Source organism: Pristiophorus japonicus, chromosome 5, assembly GCF_044704955.1.
Source record: "Pristiophorus japonicus isolate sPriJap1 chromosome 5, sPriJap1.hap1, whole genome shotgun sequence".
In the NCBI taxonomy this organism is placed as follows: domain Eukaryota; kingdom Metazoa; phylum Chordata; class Chondrichthyes; family Pristiophoridae; genus Pristiophorus; species Pristiophorus japonicus.
In genome coordinates, this window is record NC_091981.1 from 226,717,052 (window position 1) to 226,735,900 (window position 18,849).

The 18,849-nt window shown below is 44.4% G+C and overlaps 1 protein-coding gene across 1 annotated transcript in view; it reads right to left on the bottom strand.

The window, feature by feature from the left end:
• Positions 1 to 18,849, bottom strand: part of cubn (cubilin (intrinsic factor-cobalamin receptor)) — a 457,745-nt gene that overhangs the window by 16,931 nt on the left and 421,965 nt on the right. The window contains exons 55-59 of the mRNA XM_070880231.1: positions 17,919 to 18,124; positions 14,031 to 14,193; positions 6,153 to 6,361; positions 4,398 to 4,542; positions 1,587 to 1,768 (exon numbers count right to left, since the gene is read on the bottom strand). Coding sequence (XP_070736332.1) covers positions 1,587 to 1,768; positions 4,398 to 4,542; positions 6,153 to 6,361; positions 14,031 to 14,193; positions 17,919 to 18,124 — 905 coding nt within the window. The remainder of the gene's footprint in view (positions 1 to 1,586; positions 1,769 to 4,397; positions 4,543 to 6,152; positions 6,362 to 14,030; positions 14,194 to 17,918; positions 18,125 to 18,849) is intronic.

An 18,849-nucleotide genomic window follows, 5' to 3' on the forward strand; every position in this document is an offset into this window, starting at 1 on the left:
CGACCCTTCCGATTCGTATACCAGCCAAGCTGCTGTTTTTCTGCACATGTGAGCCAGATGCCCTGTGTAGTTGCAGTTTCTGCAAACGGCATGCTGAAATCGACACACCCTGGTTGAGTGCCTTCCCCCACATCTCCAACACAGACCGTTTCCATTGTTTCCGAAGGATGAGCTGTGTCTGGCTGATCTCCCTTGAGCTTCTCTCAATCTGTTGTTGATTGCTCGCATTGTGGGTTGATGAGGTGTGATCGACCGTTCATGTGGCCCTTGATTTTGATGGCTCCTGGCGCTACTGTCTGCTGTTGAAGGCCTGCTTTCCTGCCTTTGTCTGTGTGTGGGTGTAGCAGTTTGTTTCACAATGTGAACCCCTTGTTCCGATGCCTCGTTAGTTGTCATACCCGAAGTATAGATCAGTCTTGTTTCTTCTTCGCCTGCCAAGAAAGTCTGTGCAACCAGTGCTGCTGCCTCTAGAGTCAAGTTCTTAGTCTCTATAAGCTTTCGAAATATGCCTGCGTGGCCTATTCCTTCAATAAAAAAGTCTCTCAGTACTTCTCTCCTTAGTTCATCAGGGAACTCACATGAACTAGCCAGCCTCCGAAGTTCTGCCACGAAGTCGGGTATGCTTTGGTCCACACAGTGTCTGTAGTTGTAGAACCTGTGTCTAGCCATGTGTAGGCTGCTCGCTGGCTTCAGGTGATCTCTCACCAATGTGCTCAACTCCTCAAACAATTTGCTTGCTGGTTTCTTGGGTGCCAGCAGGTCTTTCATTAAATCGTATGTTTTCGAGCCACAGCTGGTCAAGAGATGGGCTCTTCTCTTCTCTGCCTTATTGTCGCCCAGCCAGTCTTTGGTCACAAAGCTTTGCTGGAGCCTTTCTATAAAGTCATCCCAATTGTCTCCAGCATTGTATTTCTCATCTGAGCTGTTGGTAGCCATTCTGTGAATTCTGTGATCCTTTAACTCGTCGCCACTGTTAAGTCCTGACTCTAATGTACTGACTTACAGGAGACACATGCTGAAGTCAAGGTTACTCAGGACCTGCACCTTTAATTCCAGCTCTCCAGTGCTGCACTTGCCTGAGACCTCCCTTTATATACCTCAGTGGGACAGGTATGGAGTGTCTCCTGCAAGTGCACCCCTGGTGGTAAGGTATGCTTATTGTTACAGGTCATATCCAGTTACAGTTATGTATAGCATGGTAAGATACAGTTATATACAGTAATGTGAGATACATGACAAGGACAAAGTGCCACTGATGCAAATGACCCTCTCTGTTATCCCTTCTTGTAACTTCATCTTTTTCCTCCAAAAAACTCAAGCAGAGATAACACGAAGTGAAATACTTGAGAGAAAAATATCAGTCCTCGTTTCCGAAGCCCCTGTCTAGAAAATTTTATTGACTCTTGCTGCTCACAATTTACTTTGTAATTAGCATAGGATGGCCTCTTAAAAGGGAGCTGTAAAAAGACCAGTTGGAAAATCAAGTAGATCACAGTTGCAATGGGGAATGAATGAAATTGTCTATTTCCTGATTTCCTGGCTAATAATTATTAAATGCTATGATAATTAATGGACGGCTATCTCACCTCCAAGTAATCATTGTTGCATCCACCTAGTCCTTCGATGTCAAAGGCATCAAAGAAGAGGGAGATTTTGTGGCTCTCAGGGGCTCGCAGAATGATGATACAATCTAGATTATGAGGATAGATGTTGGGCCAGCCAGGACTCTTCAGGTAGCCAAATGATTGGTTGTATTGTCTGCTACAGCCTGAAAAGAATAATTATTATGTGCAAAAAATTATCCAATGTTCAGAATCAGATATCAGTAAAACTTATAACAAAGCTTAATATGATTACATTTTTGTGGATTTAAATAGAAAATGTTATGACTTAACATGAATTACTAGATACAATAAAGTTAACACGAGCGTGCTGAATTGAAAGACAATTTATCAGGTTACCAAACAGTAATGTGATTGTGATATGATTATATCGTTGCATTAACGATTGTTGTGCCTTTACTAAGTCTTCATTTTCCGAGCAACATGGGTGTGTTTACCTGTTCTGTTATCAGCTGCAGGGACCATTAACAAACTTACTGGTCGGCAGCAGTACTTATTGCTTTGGATATGATGTTCACATCCACAACCTTAAGCATTCACTCCTTCCACTATTGGCGCACCGTGGCTGCAGTGTGTACCATCTACAAGATGCACTGCAGCAGCTCGCGAAGGCTTCTTCAACAGCACCTCCCAAACCCGCGATCTCTACCACCTAGAAGAACAAGAGCAGCAGGTGCATAGGAACACCATCACCTTCAATTTCCCCTCCAAGTCACACACCATCCTGACTTGGAAATATATCGCCGTTCCTTCATCGTCACTGGGTCAAAATCCTGGAACTCCCTCTCTAACAACACTGTGGGAGTACCTTCACCTCATGGACTGCAGCGGTTCAAGAAGGCAGCTCGTCACCACTTCTCAAGGGTAATTAGGGATAGGCAGTAAATGCTGGCCTTGCCAGCGATGCACACATTACAGAAATTAATTTTAAAAAGTCAGATACGGCTGTGATGGCCTTATTAAATAGGGGGATGATATTCATGGTCAAGGTTCACATGGTAAAGGCCACCCCTAGTGCAATAACCCAGCAAGGAGGTAATGCCTTCAAAAGGGAGAAAATTGATGCAGAAAATTGATGCAAAGAAAAAAAAGCACTGAGGTAGATCGGGGAAGAAGAGTGACTAGCAGAAAAAGAGACACCCAGGTAAAATTGTGTTTTCATTAATTAGTTTGGTAGATTAGGCATAATATTGCAGTAATGAAGCTAGTTCTGATGTCTGATTTGCTTTATTACTGCAATATTAATGTTTATTAATTATATAAGGTCATCAATGTACGGGAAGTGGTTTGGGGGGGGGGGGGGTGGGGATGGGGGGCAGGGTCAGAGTCTCAGATACCATTATGAGCCACAGACCAATAGAGACAATGGGCCAGAAATTGCGGTCGGAGGCTTCCCGCAGGCGGATGCTTCCGACCACAAAAATATTTACGTATGTCCCGATGGAACGAACACTTGTGCTCCGAGGCTTCCATGCACAGCCCAGCGCAGAGGCCCTCGTATTCCAGGAGTGTATGTGAATCCTGAGATCACATGGGCTAGACCAACCAATGAAAATCACGTATCCCCATTCACAGTAACGGTGAGTTTCGTTTGTACGGAGATCGCTATTTCTATGAATGGGGATACCCCCCCCAAAACTTATAAACATTTTAAATAAATAAGAAAAACACTTCACATATTTAAAATGAATTGAAATTGAATTTAATTAAATGTTTTAGACAAAAATTTATTTTTTTGAATTTTTGTTTACATGTTTTAATAAGGATAAAAATAAACTTATCTTAATTGACAGGGTTTTTAATATAAAAATTATTGATAAAGTTTTATTTTTTTACCTTTTAGAACTCTTGTGCCTGCTTTTACCAGGACATTTGCTGGACAAGAGTTTGGCAAATAGCCCAAATCTCCGCCCACGAAGGCCCTTCTCCTGGGGATGCGTTGGAACTGTCAAAAGAAATTTCGACAGTTCGCAAGTTCAGGATTTCGGCGCATGCGCATTGCGCGCCGAAAAGTGGCACTTGCAAGGCCTCTGTGCAATGCATTCGCACATCGTACCCACCCGTAGAGACCGCGATTTTTGTCCCAATATAAAATAGGAAATAAAATGTATCTTGAAAACAAAAAAATTCAAGTCCATTTGAAAAAAGAACAGAATAGCTGTGTAACTGTAGTACACGTATTATTGCAACACACTCTATCTCATTAGTGTTGTTTATTTTAGCTGGGAAGCTGTCAGTGACTAAAATGCTCATGTATTTATACATGCAACTGATGCAGGGAAGTCCCTGTTAGGTTAGATTAGGTCAGTGAGGATTGAAATCACCGTGGATGTGAGTTGGCTTTAATACAGTAAAGTGGCTGTTAAATGCAGTCAATGGCAACATTCTTAGCTGAACTTGATACTTATGTTGAAACAACAATTATTCCAAGTCACTCAAGACAAGGAGGGCCAGATTTCCTTTCAAGTTATACTGGAAAACCAGCATAATCTGGATGGATGGGGGTGGATTTTGGCTAGAGAACCATTCCATTGGCTCTCTGTCCCAACAGCAGTTCCAACATCTTCTGCCAGAAGTGACTTTAGGTGCATAATTATAATGAAAACCAAATGACGGAAATACACCATACAACATATTTCCCTTCATTTATCCCCAGCAACGCTGGATGCAGGGGATGCCTTGCTAAGAACTTCAGTGGGGACAGGAGCAGATGAGAGGAAAGACCAGTTTTGGCAATGAAGTAATTAGGGGGGAGAGAAAGAGTCAAGGATTTACCTGCAATCTCGTACATTAGCTGGAATTTATTTCCACTCTGGTATACCTTTGATATGAAGTCAACCTTAATTGAGCGGCCATATGAATAAAAATCTGGAGCAGTTAGATTGGAACCACAGAATCGATGAATCTGCCCAAAATCACTCTGAAATGAGAAAATTGTATAATTTTAAATATAAATGTAAAAGGTTTAAATCCATGAAACATTGCACGACATTGCTTTTGTTCCAGATGAGCTCCAGTTCCTGATGACATTTAAAATATTTGTCTTGACAAGATTGCAGCAATCCAGTCATCCTCTCACAGACATAACTTCATGGTATCAGTCTTATGAAATCTCGGTGCTGATTCTATTGAAAATATCAAAATCTCAATTGTTTATTTTCCATAAAGGCCAGAAAGAATGTTACTTTAGCTGGTGTGAAGTATAAAGCCAAATTATTGTTTGGATATTGTAACAGACACTGCTGGCTCTAACTGAGAATATTCTAGTAAATTGAAAGTAAGCAGTAGAGGGAACTGGATGGTACAGCGGCTGAATTTACAGCAGTGTCAGTGCAGTGGTGTTAACCTTGGCTTGATGGTAACACCCTTGCCCATAAATCAGATGATTGTGGATTCAAAGCTTCACGTCAGGATTTGATCATATTCCGGGACTGTCTCTTCAGTGCACCACTGATGAGAATGCTACATTATCAGAAGTGCTGTCTTTCAGATGAGATATTAAAGTGAAGCCCAGCTACCTCATCAGGTGGATTGAAAAGATCCCATGGCACTAGTTGAGAAGAGTAGGGAATTCTCCTGGTGTCCTGGTCAACATTCATCCTTCAACCAACACCACAAGAACAGGTTTACTTGTCACTTATGTCACTTGCTATTTGTGGGACCTTGCTGTATGCAAACTGGATGCTGTATTTCCCTCCATAACAACAGCAACTACATTTCAAAAGAGTATTTCATTGACTGTTATGCATTTTCAGACATCCCGAGGATATGAATGACACGATATAAATGCAAGTTTTTTTGTTTCCTTTCTTTCTCCTCTATAAGACCTGGTTCAAATCCATCTCAGATTTATATGATGGATGTTCTCCTGTCCATGGTGTTGTTGAGGGAATCTAAAATATGAACTTTGGGTGGTCTAAATACAAAATGATCAAAAACTGACCATAATTGAGCACTAATTGACACTCGCTCAGAGAGGTCTAATGGAAACATGAAAATACCCATCTGGTACAGTAGATGATACTTCTCTGAGGTTGGAGCAGAGTAGAATGTGCTTTATCCTGCATCAAATTCATGCTGTAACTCACTTGGAATTGGCCAGCGCTCTAAGGCGCCCATGAAACCTGAGGTTTTGGGGGAAGCAGGTGTACTGAGGAAGGTGAGGGCAGCCTGTCTGTAAATTTATGCAAAAGCTGTATTTAGGAAACATTTAATTCATGTTATTTTCAGTTTCCCTCCTTTGTTTCTTTTCTATTTTGCTTTTTTTTTAACGTGACAAACCAAATAGAAGACTTTCTGCCTCAAAAGAGTGAACCATAACTAATTTATCCTGTCCTTAAATGAAAATGTTAAAGAAAACAGAATAGGGGAGACAAGATGCCACAAGGAGAGAAAATGTTGCATAAATTAAACTTTTCCTAAATGCCAAGGATGGTGTTTGAGCTCAGGCTGATGAAGTTCATTCTTCCCCGAGTCCTGAATAGTGCACTATGTATATGTTACATTAATATAGTTGAATATCTGTCTGACCGCTGGCCAGTCTTTAATCTCCAGGTAATCCAGAGTACAGTTTGGATTTGCTGGTAAGTTGAATTGCTGTACTGTCACTCTGATTTGTTTCTGTGCAGGAGCATCGATGGTCCAGTGACACGTGGTGAGGAGCGGATAATCAGACGGGTAACCAGGAGAGGTAATGGTCTGAGGCGTGTTGGTAGCATTGAATATTCCGCCACATAGCACTAGAAAAAAAATGAGTAGATTGGCAAATTGCAACTACAGACAGAATGAATAAGAATGTTTTGGTACTTTTTGAAACTAATATTATATTTGTAGAAGTTTATTTTCAGCATTGTTTTTTTAAATTTCACTAACAATTTTTAAATATTGCAGTGACATCACATGATAAAACTAAAACTGAATTCCTGCTGGTTATCAGACAGGAAAAGATCCTTGACATTTTCATGATAAACAGTAGGTGGCACCAATGCACCATCAATATTCAGTTTGAAACAAAAATTAAGTAGTTGCAAAAATAAACCTTGTTCTATCGCGGTAGGAATATATCGTGTTTTGTTAATTGTCAACTTGTTCTGTGGTAAACATAGAAAATAGATGCAGGAGTAGGCCATTTGGCCCTTCGAGCCTGCACCACCATTCAATAAGATCATGGCTGATCATTCCCTCAGTACCCCTTTCTTGCTTTCTCTCCATACCCCTTGATCCCTTTAGCCATAAGGGCCGTAAGTGGTATGTAACTTCTTATTAAAGGGGCAGTACTGTTCACATTAAACAAAATCAGAGGATGAATCTTCTGGGTGAATGATTTCATAGAATCATAAAATCATAGAATGGTTATACAGCACAGTAGGAGGCTATTCGGTCCATCAAGCCCGTGCCGGCTCTCTGCAAGAGCACTTCAGCTGCTCCCGCTCCCCCGCCCTTTCCCCATAGCTCTGCAAATATTTTTCATCCAGGTACTTATCCAACTCCCTTTTGAAAGCAGTTATTGAGTTTGCCTCCACTATCCTTTCAAGCAGTGAATTCCAGATCCTGACCAATCGCTACATAAAAAGTTTTCCCTTATGTCGCCTTTGGTTCTTCTGCCACCTTAAATCTGTGTCCTCTGATTCTCAACCCTTCTGCCAATAGGAACAGTTTCTTTCTATCTACTCTGTCTAGATCCCTCATGATTTTGAATACCTCTATCAAATCTCCTCTCAACCTTCTCAGCTTTAAGGAGAACAACCCCAGCTTTTCCAGTCTATCCACAAAGCTGGAGACATTTCCTGCACATGTGGTCATCCCCGTTGTGGGAAGCATCCAGGAATTCCCACATGGCACAGGTGTTGCATTCTGTTTGAACGAGCTGCCCTGCCATCCCACGAGTTACCCTTAAATTACCCAGCAAAAACACTGACTCCCACTATGTACACTAAACAGCTATTTAGTAATTTATCCTCTTATCTATTAGAACACAAAATCAAAGAGATATACTCACCAGCCGATCAGCCAACCACTTACCAGCTTGGCTGTGTCGTCACTGTATATAAGCCGGCCCCTAAGGCCTATTCCTCACTCTGGAGTGTCTTAATAAAGACTGAGGTCACTGTTACTTTAACCTCCCTGTGTGCAGTCTCATCTGTGTTAGAAACATAATAACTGGCGACGAGTATACGAATCCAACGCAAAGATGCAGCAAACTGTGGGCATCCTGGAGAAATTCTTGGAGGGTGAGGACTGGGAAGCCTATGTCGAACGGCTAGCCCAGTACTTTGTAGCCAACATGCTGGACGGAGAAGGAAGCGCTGCAAAAAGGAGAGCGGTCCTCCTCACAGTCTGCGGGGCACCGACCTACAGCCTCATGAAGAATCTTTTGGCTCCAGTGAAACCCACAGATAAGTCATATGAGGAGCTGTGTACACTGGTTCGGGAGTATCTTAACCTGAGGGAGAGCGTGCTGATGGTGAGGTATCAGTTCTATACGTACAAGCGACCTGAAGGTCAGGAAGTGGTGAGCTACGTCGCTGAGCTAAGGCGACTTGCAGGACAATGTGAGTTTGATGGCTACCTGGAGCAAATGCTCAGAGACATTTTTGTACTGGGCATTGGCCACGAGACCAGCCTACGAAAACTTTTGACTGTAGAGACACCGGCCCTCAATAAGGCCATTGTGATAGCACAGGCGTTTATGTCCACCTGTGATAACACCAAACAAATCTCTCAGCATACAACTGCTAGCAATGATCATAAATTAACTGGAACAGTGTGTGCGAGCAGAAATGTACAGGGCAGAAGCCACGAATCTGCAACTGCCAGCAGGCCTCAGGTGACCCAGATGACTCAGAGTCCCCAACAAAGGATGAATGCAAGACCTTGTTGGCGTTGTGGAGGCTTCCATTCAGCCTATTTATGCCGCTTCAAAGGGTATGTTTGCAAGAGCTGTGGAACAATGGGGCACCTTCAACGAGCTTGCAGATGAGCTGCAAGCTCTGCAAAACCTGCTAACCACCATGTGGCAGAGGAAGATCGGTCCATGGTGGATCAAAGCAATTTTGAGCCTGAGAGAGAGGAGGCAGATGCTGAAGTACATGGGGTGCACACATTTTCGACGAAATGTCCACCTATAATGCTAAATGTAAAATTGAATAGCTTACCCGTAGCCATGGAACAGGACACTGGCGCTAGCCAATCCATCATGAGTAAAAAGATGTTTGAGAGACTGTGGTACAACAAGGCACTCAGACCAGCCCTGAGCCCCATCCACACGGAACTGAGAACGTACACCAAAGAGCTTATCACTGTCATGGGCAGTGCCATGGTCAAGGTCATCTACGAGGGCATGGTACATGAACTGCCACTCTGGATAGTCCCGGGCGATGGACCCACACTGCTTGGAAGGAGCTGGCTGGGTAAGGTCCGCTGGAACTGGGATGGCATCCGAGCGCTATCACATGTCGATGAGGCCTCATGTACCCAGGTTCTAAACAAATTTCCTTCCCTTTTTGAGCCAGGCATTAGAAACTTTTCCAGGATGAAGGTACGGAACCACTTGGTCCCAGAGGCACGACCCATTCACCACAGGGCGCGAGCGGCACCTCACATGATTTGGGAGAGAGTGGAAATCGAGCTGGACAGGCTGCAACGTGAGGGCATCATCTCCCCAGTGGAATTCAGCAAGTGGACCAGCCCGATTGTTCCAGTACTTAAAAGTGATGGCACGGTCAGGATTTGCGGCGATTATAAAGTAACTATTAATTGTTACTCGCTACAGGACCAATACCCGCTACCTAAGGCAGACGATCTAATTTCGACGCTGGCAGGAAGCAAAACGTTCACCAAACTCGACCTGACTTCGGCCTACATGACGCAGGAGCTGGAGGAGTCTTCGAAGGACCTCACCTGCATCAACACGCACAAGGGACTATTCATCTACAACAGATGCCCGTTTGGAATTCGGTCGACTGCAGCGATCTTCCAGAGAAACATGGAGAGCCTACTCAAGTCGGTACCACACACGGTGGTTTTTCAGAACGACATATTGGTCATGGGTCGGGACACCGTCAAGCACCTACAAAACCTGGAGGAGGTTCTCCAGCGACTGGATCGCATAGGGCTGCGGCTGAAGAGGTCGAAATGCGTCTTCATGGCAACAGAAGTGGAGTTTTTGGGGCGAATGATCGCGGCGGATGGCATTCGGCCTACAGATGCCAAGACAGAGGCTATCAGGAACGCGCCCAGGCCACAGAACGTCATGGAGCTGCGGTCGTTCCTGGGACTCCTCAACTATTTGGTAACTTCCTACTGGGGTTAAGCACCTTCTTAGAGCCTCTACATGAGTTATTACGTAAAGGTGAGAACTGGGTATGGGGAAAAAAAAACAAGCAATTGCTTTTGAGAAAGCCAGAAACATTTTATGCTCCAACAAGCTGCTTGTATTGTATAACCCATGTAAAAGACTTGTGCTAGCATGTGATGCGTCGTCGTAAGGAGTCAGGTGTGTATTACAACAAGCTAACGCTCCGGAGAAGTTGCAACCTGTCGTCTATGCCTCCAGGAGCTTGTCGAAGGCCGAGAGGGCCTACAGCATGATTGAGAAAGAGGCATTGGAATGTGTGTTTGGGGTAAAGAAAATGCACCAGTACCTGTTTGGCCTCAAATTTAAGCTGGAAACCGATCACAAGCCCCTCATATCCCTGTTCGCTGAAAACAAGGGGATAAATACTAATGCCTCAGCCCGCATACAAAGGTGGGCACTCGCGCTATCAGCGTATAACTATACCATCCGCCACAGGCCAGGCACCGAGAACTGTGCGGATGCTCTCAGCCGGCTACCATTGCCCACCACGGGGGTGGAAATGGCGCAGCCTGCAAACTTGTTGATGGTGGCGCGGCCTGCAGATTTGTTGATGGTGGCGCAGCCTGCAGACTTGTTGATGGTCATGGAAGCGTTCGAAAATGATAAATCACCTGTCATGGCCCGCCAGATTAGGACTTGGACCATCCAAGATCCTCTGCTGTCCCTAGTAAAAAACTGTGTACTGCATGGGAGCTGGGCCAGCATCCCCGTTGAAATGCAAGAACTAAGCAAGCCGTTCCAGCGGCGAAAGGACGAGCTGTCCATTCAGGCAGACTACCTGTTGTGGGGTAACCGTGTAGTGCTACCCAAAAATGGCAGGGAGACGTTCATCTCGGATCTCCACAGCACACACCCGGGTATAGTAATGATGAAAGCGATAGCCAGATCCCACGTGTGGTGGCCCGGTACCGACTCTGACTTAGAGTCCTGTGTACGGCAATGCAGCGTGTGCGCTCAGTTGAGCAACGCACTCAGAGAGGCACCACTAAGTTTGTGGTCCTGGCCCTCCAGACCATGGTCAAGGATCCATGTTGACTATGCGGGCTCATTTCTCGGTAAAATGTTCCTGGTGGTGGTGGATGCTTTTTCAAAATGGATTAAATGTGAAATAATGTCGGGAAGCATTGCCATCGCCACCATTGAAAGCCTGAGGGCCATGTTTGCCACCCACGGCCTGCCTGACATACTGGTCAGTGACAACGGGCCACGTTTCACCAGTGCTGAATTTAAAGAATTCATGACCCGTAATGGGATCAAACATGTCACCTCGGCCCCGTTTAAACCAGCCTCCAATGGGCAGGCAGAGCGGGCAGTACAAACAATCAAACAGAGCCTTAAATGAGTCACAGAAGGCTCACTCCAAATCCGCCTGTCCCGAGTACTGCTCAGCTACCGCATGAGACCCCACTTGCTCACACGGGTGCCCCCGGCTGAGCTACTCATGAAAAAGACACTTAAAACCAAACTCTCGCTGGTTCACCCCAATCTGCATGATCAGGTAGAGAGCAGGCGGCAGCAACAAAATGTAAACGATGGTCGCACCACTGTGTCACGGGAAATTGATCTGGATGACCCTGTGTATGTGCTAAACTATGGACATGGTCCCAAGTGGATCGTGGGCATGGTGATAGCTAACGAAGGGAATAGGGTGTTTGTAGTCAAACTAGACAATGGGCAAATTTGCAGGAATCACCTGGACCAAACGAGGCTGCGGTTCACAGACTGCCCTGAACAACCCACAGCAGTCACCACCTTTTTCGAGCCTACAACACACACCCAAAGGATCAACGACACCACCCCAGATCAGGAAATTGAACCCATCATGCCCAACAGCCCAGCAAGGCCAGGCTCACCCAGCAGCCCTGCAGGGCCAACAACATGCCAGCCCAGCGAGGGCACAGCCAACACACCAGAACAAACATTTGTAACGAGGCGGTCCACCAGGGAAAGAAAGGCTCCCGACCGCCTCACCTTGTATATAGTTTTCACTTTGACTTTGGGGGTGAGTGATGTTGTGTATCTGTAAAGCATACACTCCCACGTTCCGCCACCAGGGAGCGCATCCCCTGAAATCCCAAGCGATTCCAGCATCCCTTGGGAGCACTCTATATAAGCCGGCCCCTAAGGCCTGTTCCTCACTCTGAAGTATCTTAATAAAGACTGAGGTCACTGTTACTTTAACCTCCCTGTGTGCAGTCTCAACTGTGTTAAGAACACAATAGGGAGAACCCCTGTGGAAAATCAACCCTACCATGTCTTAACTACAACTTGTCTTGGTGCAGCAGTTTGACATTTCCACTTAACACACCAAGCATTCTTCTGGCCTCCATATAAGGTTTCCAGTTTGTGAAAATTTGTGCCATGGGCCCTTGCCCAATTAAAGCTAGATTTGAAACTGTACAAACTGAGGGTGCAAAATTCCCCAGCTTAGGGGCAATAACGCAGTCGGGGAGGGACTTCCTGACGCGCAAGTCCTGCCCCGGCCACGACATTGGGGTTACTGCCCCTCACAGGAAGTGGAGCGCAACGTCTCGTGCTCCATTTCCTGTTCGGGCAGTACCTGGAGCTCTACTTCGGTGCGATCGGCAGCGCTATGCGGCTTCTCTTTGTTTCAACGTTCCTCCCCTTCTATTAAAGGGGATGGCCGCTGCACATTCTGCTTCTGTTGGTCCACTGGGCCACTAGGAAGGTGTGGTGCCGAGGCCACAGCCCGGCACCCAAACGGAGTACCGGGCTGCATGATGGCGGTCTGGACCATGCCACGAAGACTGAAGAAGGACCGACAGGTGAGCCGGCCAAAAGGAGAAAATGGCGGAGCACGATGCATCGCACCACCCCTTTAACTTCCGCCCCACGAGCAGATGCCGGCCAAGTTCGCGACCCGCGAGGCTGGTGCTGACACCGCTCGCGGCAGCCTCGTGGCAATTTCTGCCGCAGGGTGGAAAGGGGTCCCTACAGGGCGCGATGCTACTGTGTCATTGCTTCCGTCAACTCCCACGCAATGTCCCCCCGGGCAAAAACTGGCTTGTACCCTGTTAGCGCCCCCTGGAAGCGCTAATGGAAGGTGCACAACAGGAATTTCGATACCTGAGTGTGGTAACACACTGCACCATTCAGTTGCCATTTTCAAAATATGCCATTGGAAGACCCCCTGGTGGCTCTGTGGGTAGATGTACCAAATGGTTTGGTACTCAGCCACACAGAACAAAAAAGCCCGAGGTTCAATCCCTAGTCTATGCTAAATCTTTGGAATTCTCTACCCCAAAGGGCTGCGGATGCCCAGTCGTTGAGTATAACCAAGGCTGAGATAAATAGATTTTGAGACTCTAGGGGAATCAAGGGATGTGGGGATTGGTCGGGAAAGTAGAATTGAAGTCGAAGATCAGCCAGGATCTTATTGAATGGCGTAGGAGGCTTGAGTGGCTGTCTGACCTTATCCTGCTTCTAATTCTTATGCTCTTATTAAGCATGGAAGAGGTGAGGGAACACAATTAGCTTTAAACGCCTCAGCCATGGGAGAGAAAATCATCTAGAGTTCCAGAGTGCTGAGATGTCAATTTTGCTAGAAAGACTATAACTGAGGATAATGTCAGGTTTCGCTACATGTCTCTTTCGCCCCCCTCCGCCATCACATGATGAAACTGCCTACTGACACTATGTAGGATCACAAATGAAGAGTGGCCACTTGGCGAGATTCAGAGGATTTCCAGTGCCCTTGGAACTGTATCCTAATATATTCAGGAGAGGAAGCAAATGGGGTGAAAATTAGAGAACAAGGTCATGTCACCTCTATCTAATATATAGCGAGTTTGGTGGTGATGAAAGTTGTCAAAAATTAGTGCTAGTATATACGATGATACGATGATCCACATACAACTCAGAACAAAAACATCTTCATATAAAGTACAAGGAGATTTAAGTAAATATTTCACTTTTACTAGCAAAGTGATCCTAAATGCTTTATGCTAATTAAAATATATATGATGCCCTTTCTTATTAACACACCAAAATATCCCTGGCATTTAATTATTGTTTACACTCATTTGACTTACAATTGTTGGCTATATATGTTACATTGAAGCCAGCTAATTCGACTGAGAAGCCAGAGATGAATCGCACAGTAAGGAAGTTACTGGATGAAACAAAGGGTGGTGGCAGTTGAGAGCCACAGTAAGTGCCAACTAATGGGCTGTTTATATTCTCTCCATCATAAATCTAAAAAACAAAATCACAAGGAAGAAAAGTCTGCTATTAATATCCAACATCTCAATTTATATCAAGTTTGTTTTTCTTTCACTGTATAATTAAACATCCATTACTCATCTGTGGATTCTCATAAACTAAGTACAGGCAGGTCAATATAAAAGATGAGACTTTGCCAAGAGCTGTTATCCTCAATTCCTGGTGTAGTACAAATGTCTTTGTTGCTGCTCAATCAATGTTTCTCCTGCTGCTTCAACAACTACATCTTTCCAACGTTACTGCCTGGGCTCAAACAATAACTGTAACTCTTCATTAACCGTACTGTAGATGGTGATCGATTGACTGACACTCCATCAAACATAAATGCCCTTTGTGTGAGTCTTTAGCCAGGGCTGACTGTCCTTTTGAATGTAAGGGGTAAATTCACAGCCCATTCAATTTTCCTTCCATGACTTTAAATAAAAAGAAAATTAGGCTGAATCTGTTACAGGCGTGTGGTTCTCCTCACCTGATTTTGATCAAGGGTCTCTACCATGGTGATACGCCCAATCATGAAAGCTGAAAATCGGTCCTATGTTTTTTCTCTATAACAGGGAAGGGAAGGTTCCTAGTGCTGAAGTCAGAGATTGTAATGGAGTGCATTATGATGGCAAACATAATTGGTGGCCAAGAAATGAGGGATGGTGACTATGGGCATCTACATTTTTGGGGGTAGATGCATGGTAGTGCATTATTCGCATAAATTCAGGAAACCCACATAAACTTGTCTTCTGTATGGGGACGGAGCTATGTAAATGAGCAGCAGTGAATTTTGGCGGATATATCTCGGAAGCACTATAAACGACCGAGGAACTTTGTCCATAGTGATGTTTCAGCACAAATCCGGCATAAACCAGCTGCACGAAAATTTCTTGGAAAAGGAATGGTATAATGCTGCTCTTAAACCATATTTACACCAAAATCTTCCAGGAGATTCTGGGCCATACTAATTGTTTCAGCGGCCTTCCGAGTTAACTCAGTCTACAGTTTCATTAAACGTTGGGTGCAACAGTTCAATCTAACTTCCTTTCTTATTCTTAATATTACTTCTTAGAAACAAGTTAAAGTAATATATTGCTCTAAGGCATCTATTTGTAATATTCTCGACTAATTAAGGACTGCCAAGTCAACCAACCTAAAGCCTCAGCAAGAATTGAAAAGCAAAATACTATGGATGCTGGAATCTGAAATAATAACAGAAAATGCTGCAAATACTCAGCATGAAATGTAAATGGATTGGACGTCCAAAGTGAAAAGGAGACGGTTGGGGTCACTAAAGAAGTAGCACTCGGTAAAATAATGTTACTAAAGGCAGACAAGTCCCCTGGACCTGATGGCTTGCATCCTAGGGTCTTAAAAGAAATGGCTGCAGAGATAGTGGATGTATTGGTTGCAATCTACCAAAATCCCCTGGATTCTGGGGAGGTCCCAGTGGATTGGAAAACCGCAAATGTAACGCCCCTATTTAAAAAGGCGGCAGACAGAAAGCAGGAAACTATAGACCAGTTAGCCAAACATCTGTCGTTGGGAAAATGCTGGAGTCCATTATTAAGGAAGCAGTAGCGGGACAATTGGAAAAGCATAATTCAATCAAGCAGAGTCAGCATGATTTTATGAAAGGGAAATCATGTTTAACAAATTTGCTGGAGTTCTTTGAAGATGTAATGAGCAGGGTGGATAAAGGGGAACCAGTGGATGTGGTGTATTTGGATTTCCAGAAGGCATTCGATAAGGTGCCACATAAAAGGTTACTGCACAAGATAAAAGCTCATGGGGTTGGGGGTAATATATTAGCATGGATAGAGGATTGGCTAACTAACAGAAAACAGAGTCGGTATAAATGGGTCATTTTCCGATTGGCAAACAGTGATTAGTGGGGTGCTGCAGGGATCGGTGCTGGGGCCTCAACTATTTACAATCTACATTAATGATTTGGATGAAGGGACAGAGTGTAATGTAGGCAAGCTTGCTGATGATACAAAGATGGGTGGGAAAGCAAATTGTGAGGAGGACTCACAAAATCTGCAAAGGGATATAGACAGGCTAAGTGAGTGGGCAAAAATTTGGCATATGGAGTATAATGTTGGAAAATGTGAGGTTATCTACTTTGGCAGAAAAAATAGAAAAGTAAATTATAATTTAAAAGGAGAGAAATTGCAAAGTGCTGCAGTATAGAGGGACCTGGGGGTCCTTGTGTATGAAACACAAAAAGTTAGTATGCCGGTGCAGCAAGTTATTAGGAAGGCAAATGGAATGTTGGCCTTTATTGCAAGGGGGATTGAGTATAAAAGCAGAGAAGTCCTGCTACAACTGTACAGGATATTGGTGAGGCCATATCTAGAGTACTGCAGTTTTGGTCTCCGTATTTAAGGAAGGATATTCTTGCATTGGAGGCTGTTCAGAGAAGGTTCACGAGGTTGATTCCAGAGATGAGGGGGTTCCCTTATGAAGGTAGGTTGAGTAGGTTGGGCTTATACTCATTGGAGTTCAGAAGAATGAGAAGTGATTTTATCAAAACATATAATATAATGAGGGGGCTCGACAAGGTGGATGCAGAGAGGATATTACCATTCATAGGGGAAACTAAAACTAGGGGGCATAGTCTCAGAATAAGGGGCCGTCCATGTAGAACTGTGATGAGGAGGAATTTATTTTCTCAGAGGGTTGTAAATCTGTGGAATTCTCTGCCCCAGAGAGCTCTCGAGGCTGGGTCATTGAATATATTTGAGGCAGAGATAGACAGATTTTTGAGTGATAAGGGAATAACGAATTATGGGGAGCTGGCAGGGAAGTGGAGCTGAGTCCATGATCAGATCAGCCATGATCCAATGGCCTACTCCTGCTCCTATTTCTTATGTTCTTATGAAACTGGAAACTGTTAAAGTGGCGGAGAGCATTGGAAGAGTCATGGATGTAGGTGGGGAGAGACTGTTGGGATAGGAAGAAATCAGTTCCTTGGCCAAGAACAGGTTGAAACAATGGGTCTACCAGGGCAGTCCTGTTTGTAGATCTTGGGAAGGAGGTAGAAGCGGGCTGTGCGGATTTGGGGAACTATGAGGGTGGCGGCCGTGGAGGGAAGATCTCCAGAGGAAATGAGGTCAGTGACAGTGTGCGAAATGATGGCTTGATGATCGGTAGTGGGGTCATGGTCCAGGGGAGGTAGGAGGAGGTGTCAGAGAGTTGGCGTCCAGCCTCCACAGGCTAGAGGTCGGTTTGCCAAACAACAACAGCATCAGCTTTGTCAGCAGGTTTAATTACAAAGTTGGGGTTAGATCTCAGAGAACAGAGTACTGCAAGTTCATAGAGAGGTAGGTTGGAGCGAGTGAGGGGAGCAGAGAAATTGAGATGGCTGATGTCATGCCGGCAGTTTGCAATGAAATGATCGAGTAAGGATAAGAGGCCAGAGGGAGGGGTTCAGGTAGGGCGAGAATTCTGAAAATGGGAGAAAGGATCAGCAAGAATTCTATTGTTAAGAATTTCATCATAAACTAATGCAGAATAGATAAAATCTTAATTATATTAGATTTTACACCAGGACCAAGGGTGCATGAGGAGAATGGTGCTCCAGTGTTTTGTATAAAAGACCTGCACATGAGTAGTGCTCTTTTATTTCACAGTAAGCTTGTTGCTGTTTTTGCTTTGAACTGAAATGGAATCTGTGCTCTATGCTGCTTTTACTCAAATTACAAAATACTTACACTGACAGAATCGGATGTGCAAACTTCATTAGGTGTGTCCTCAAGTAGAAAGACTGTGAAAGTCATGTTGATGATCTTGTTTAAAGGTACAAAAATGTACCACAAACAATCTAAATTCTTTTCATATTTGCCGTTGAAGTCAACATCTGGTGAACTGAATGTGCCACTAGTCCCGGTTAAATACCCACCACATCCCTGATTTGATCCTGGGGAGAAATGTCAAGACTCGTCAATATTATCACTTTAAAGGGTCAGTTATATAAATATCCTGGGAAATATTTTTCTTGATTACATAATTTTCATCATGTTAGTAATGGAAAATAAATACAATTTTGTAAAATAAATCTCAGAATTACCATACACCTTTTGGGGTAATAATCAGGGATTCTGGGAGTGTAGGGACTGGAAATTAGGGTGGAACACATTTTAGAACATAAGACCATAAGAAATAGGAGCAGGAGTAGGCCCTTCGACCCCTCGAGCCTGTTCGACCATTCAATAAGATCATGGCTGATCTGTTCATGGACTCAGCTCCACTTCCCCGCCCACTCCCCATAACCCCTTATCTTTTAAGAAACTGTCTATTTCTGTCTTAAATTTATTCAATGTCCTAGCTTCCACAGCTCTCTGAGGCAGCTAATTCCACAGATTTACACCTCTCTGAGAGAAGAAATTCCTCCTCATCTCTGTTTTAAATGGGTGGCCCCTTATTCTAAGGTCATGCCCTCTAGTTCTTGTCTCCCCCATCAGTGGAAACATCCTCTCTGCATCCACCTTGTCAAGCCCCCTCATAATCTTATACGTTTCGATAAGATCATCTCTCATTCTTCTGAATTCCAACGAGTAGAGGCCCAACCTACTCAACCTTTCCTCATAAGTCAACCCCCTCATCCCCAGAATCAACCTAGTGAACCTTCTTTGGACTGCCTCC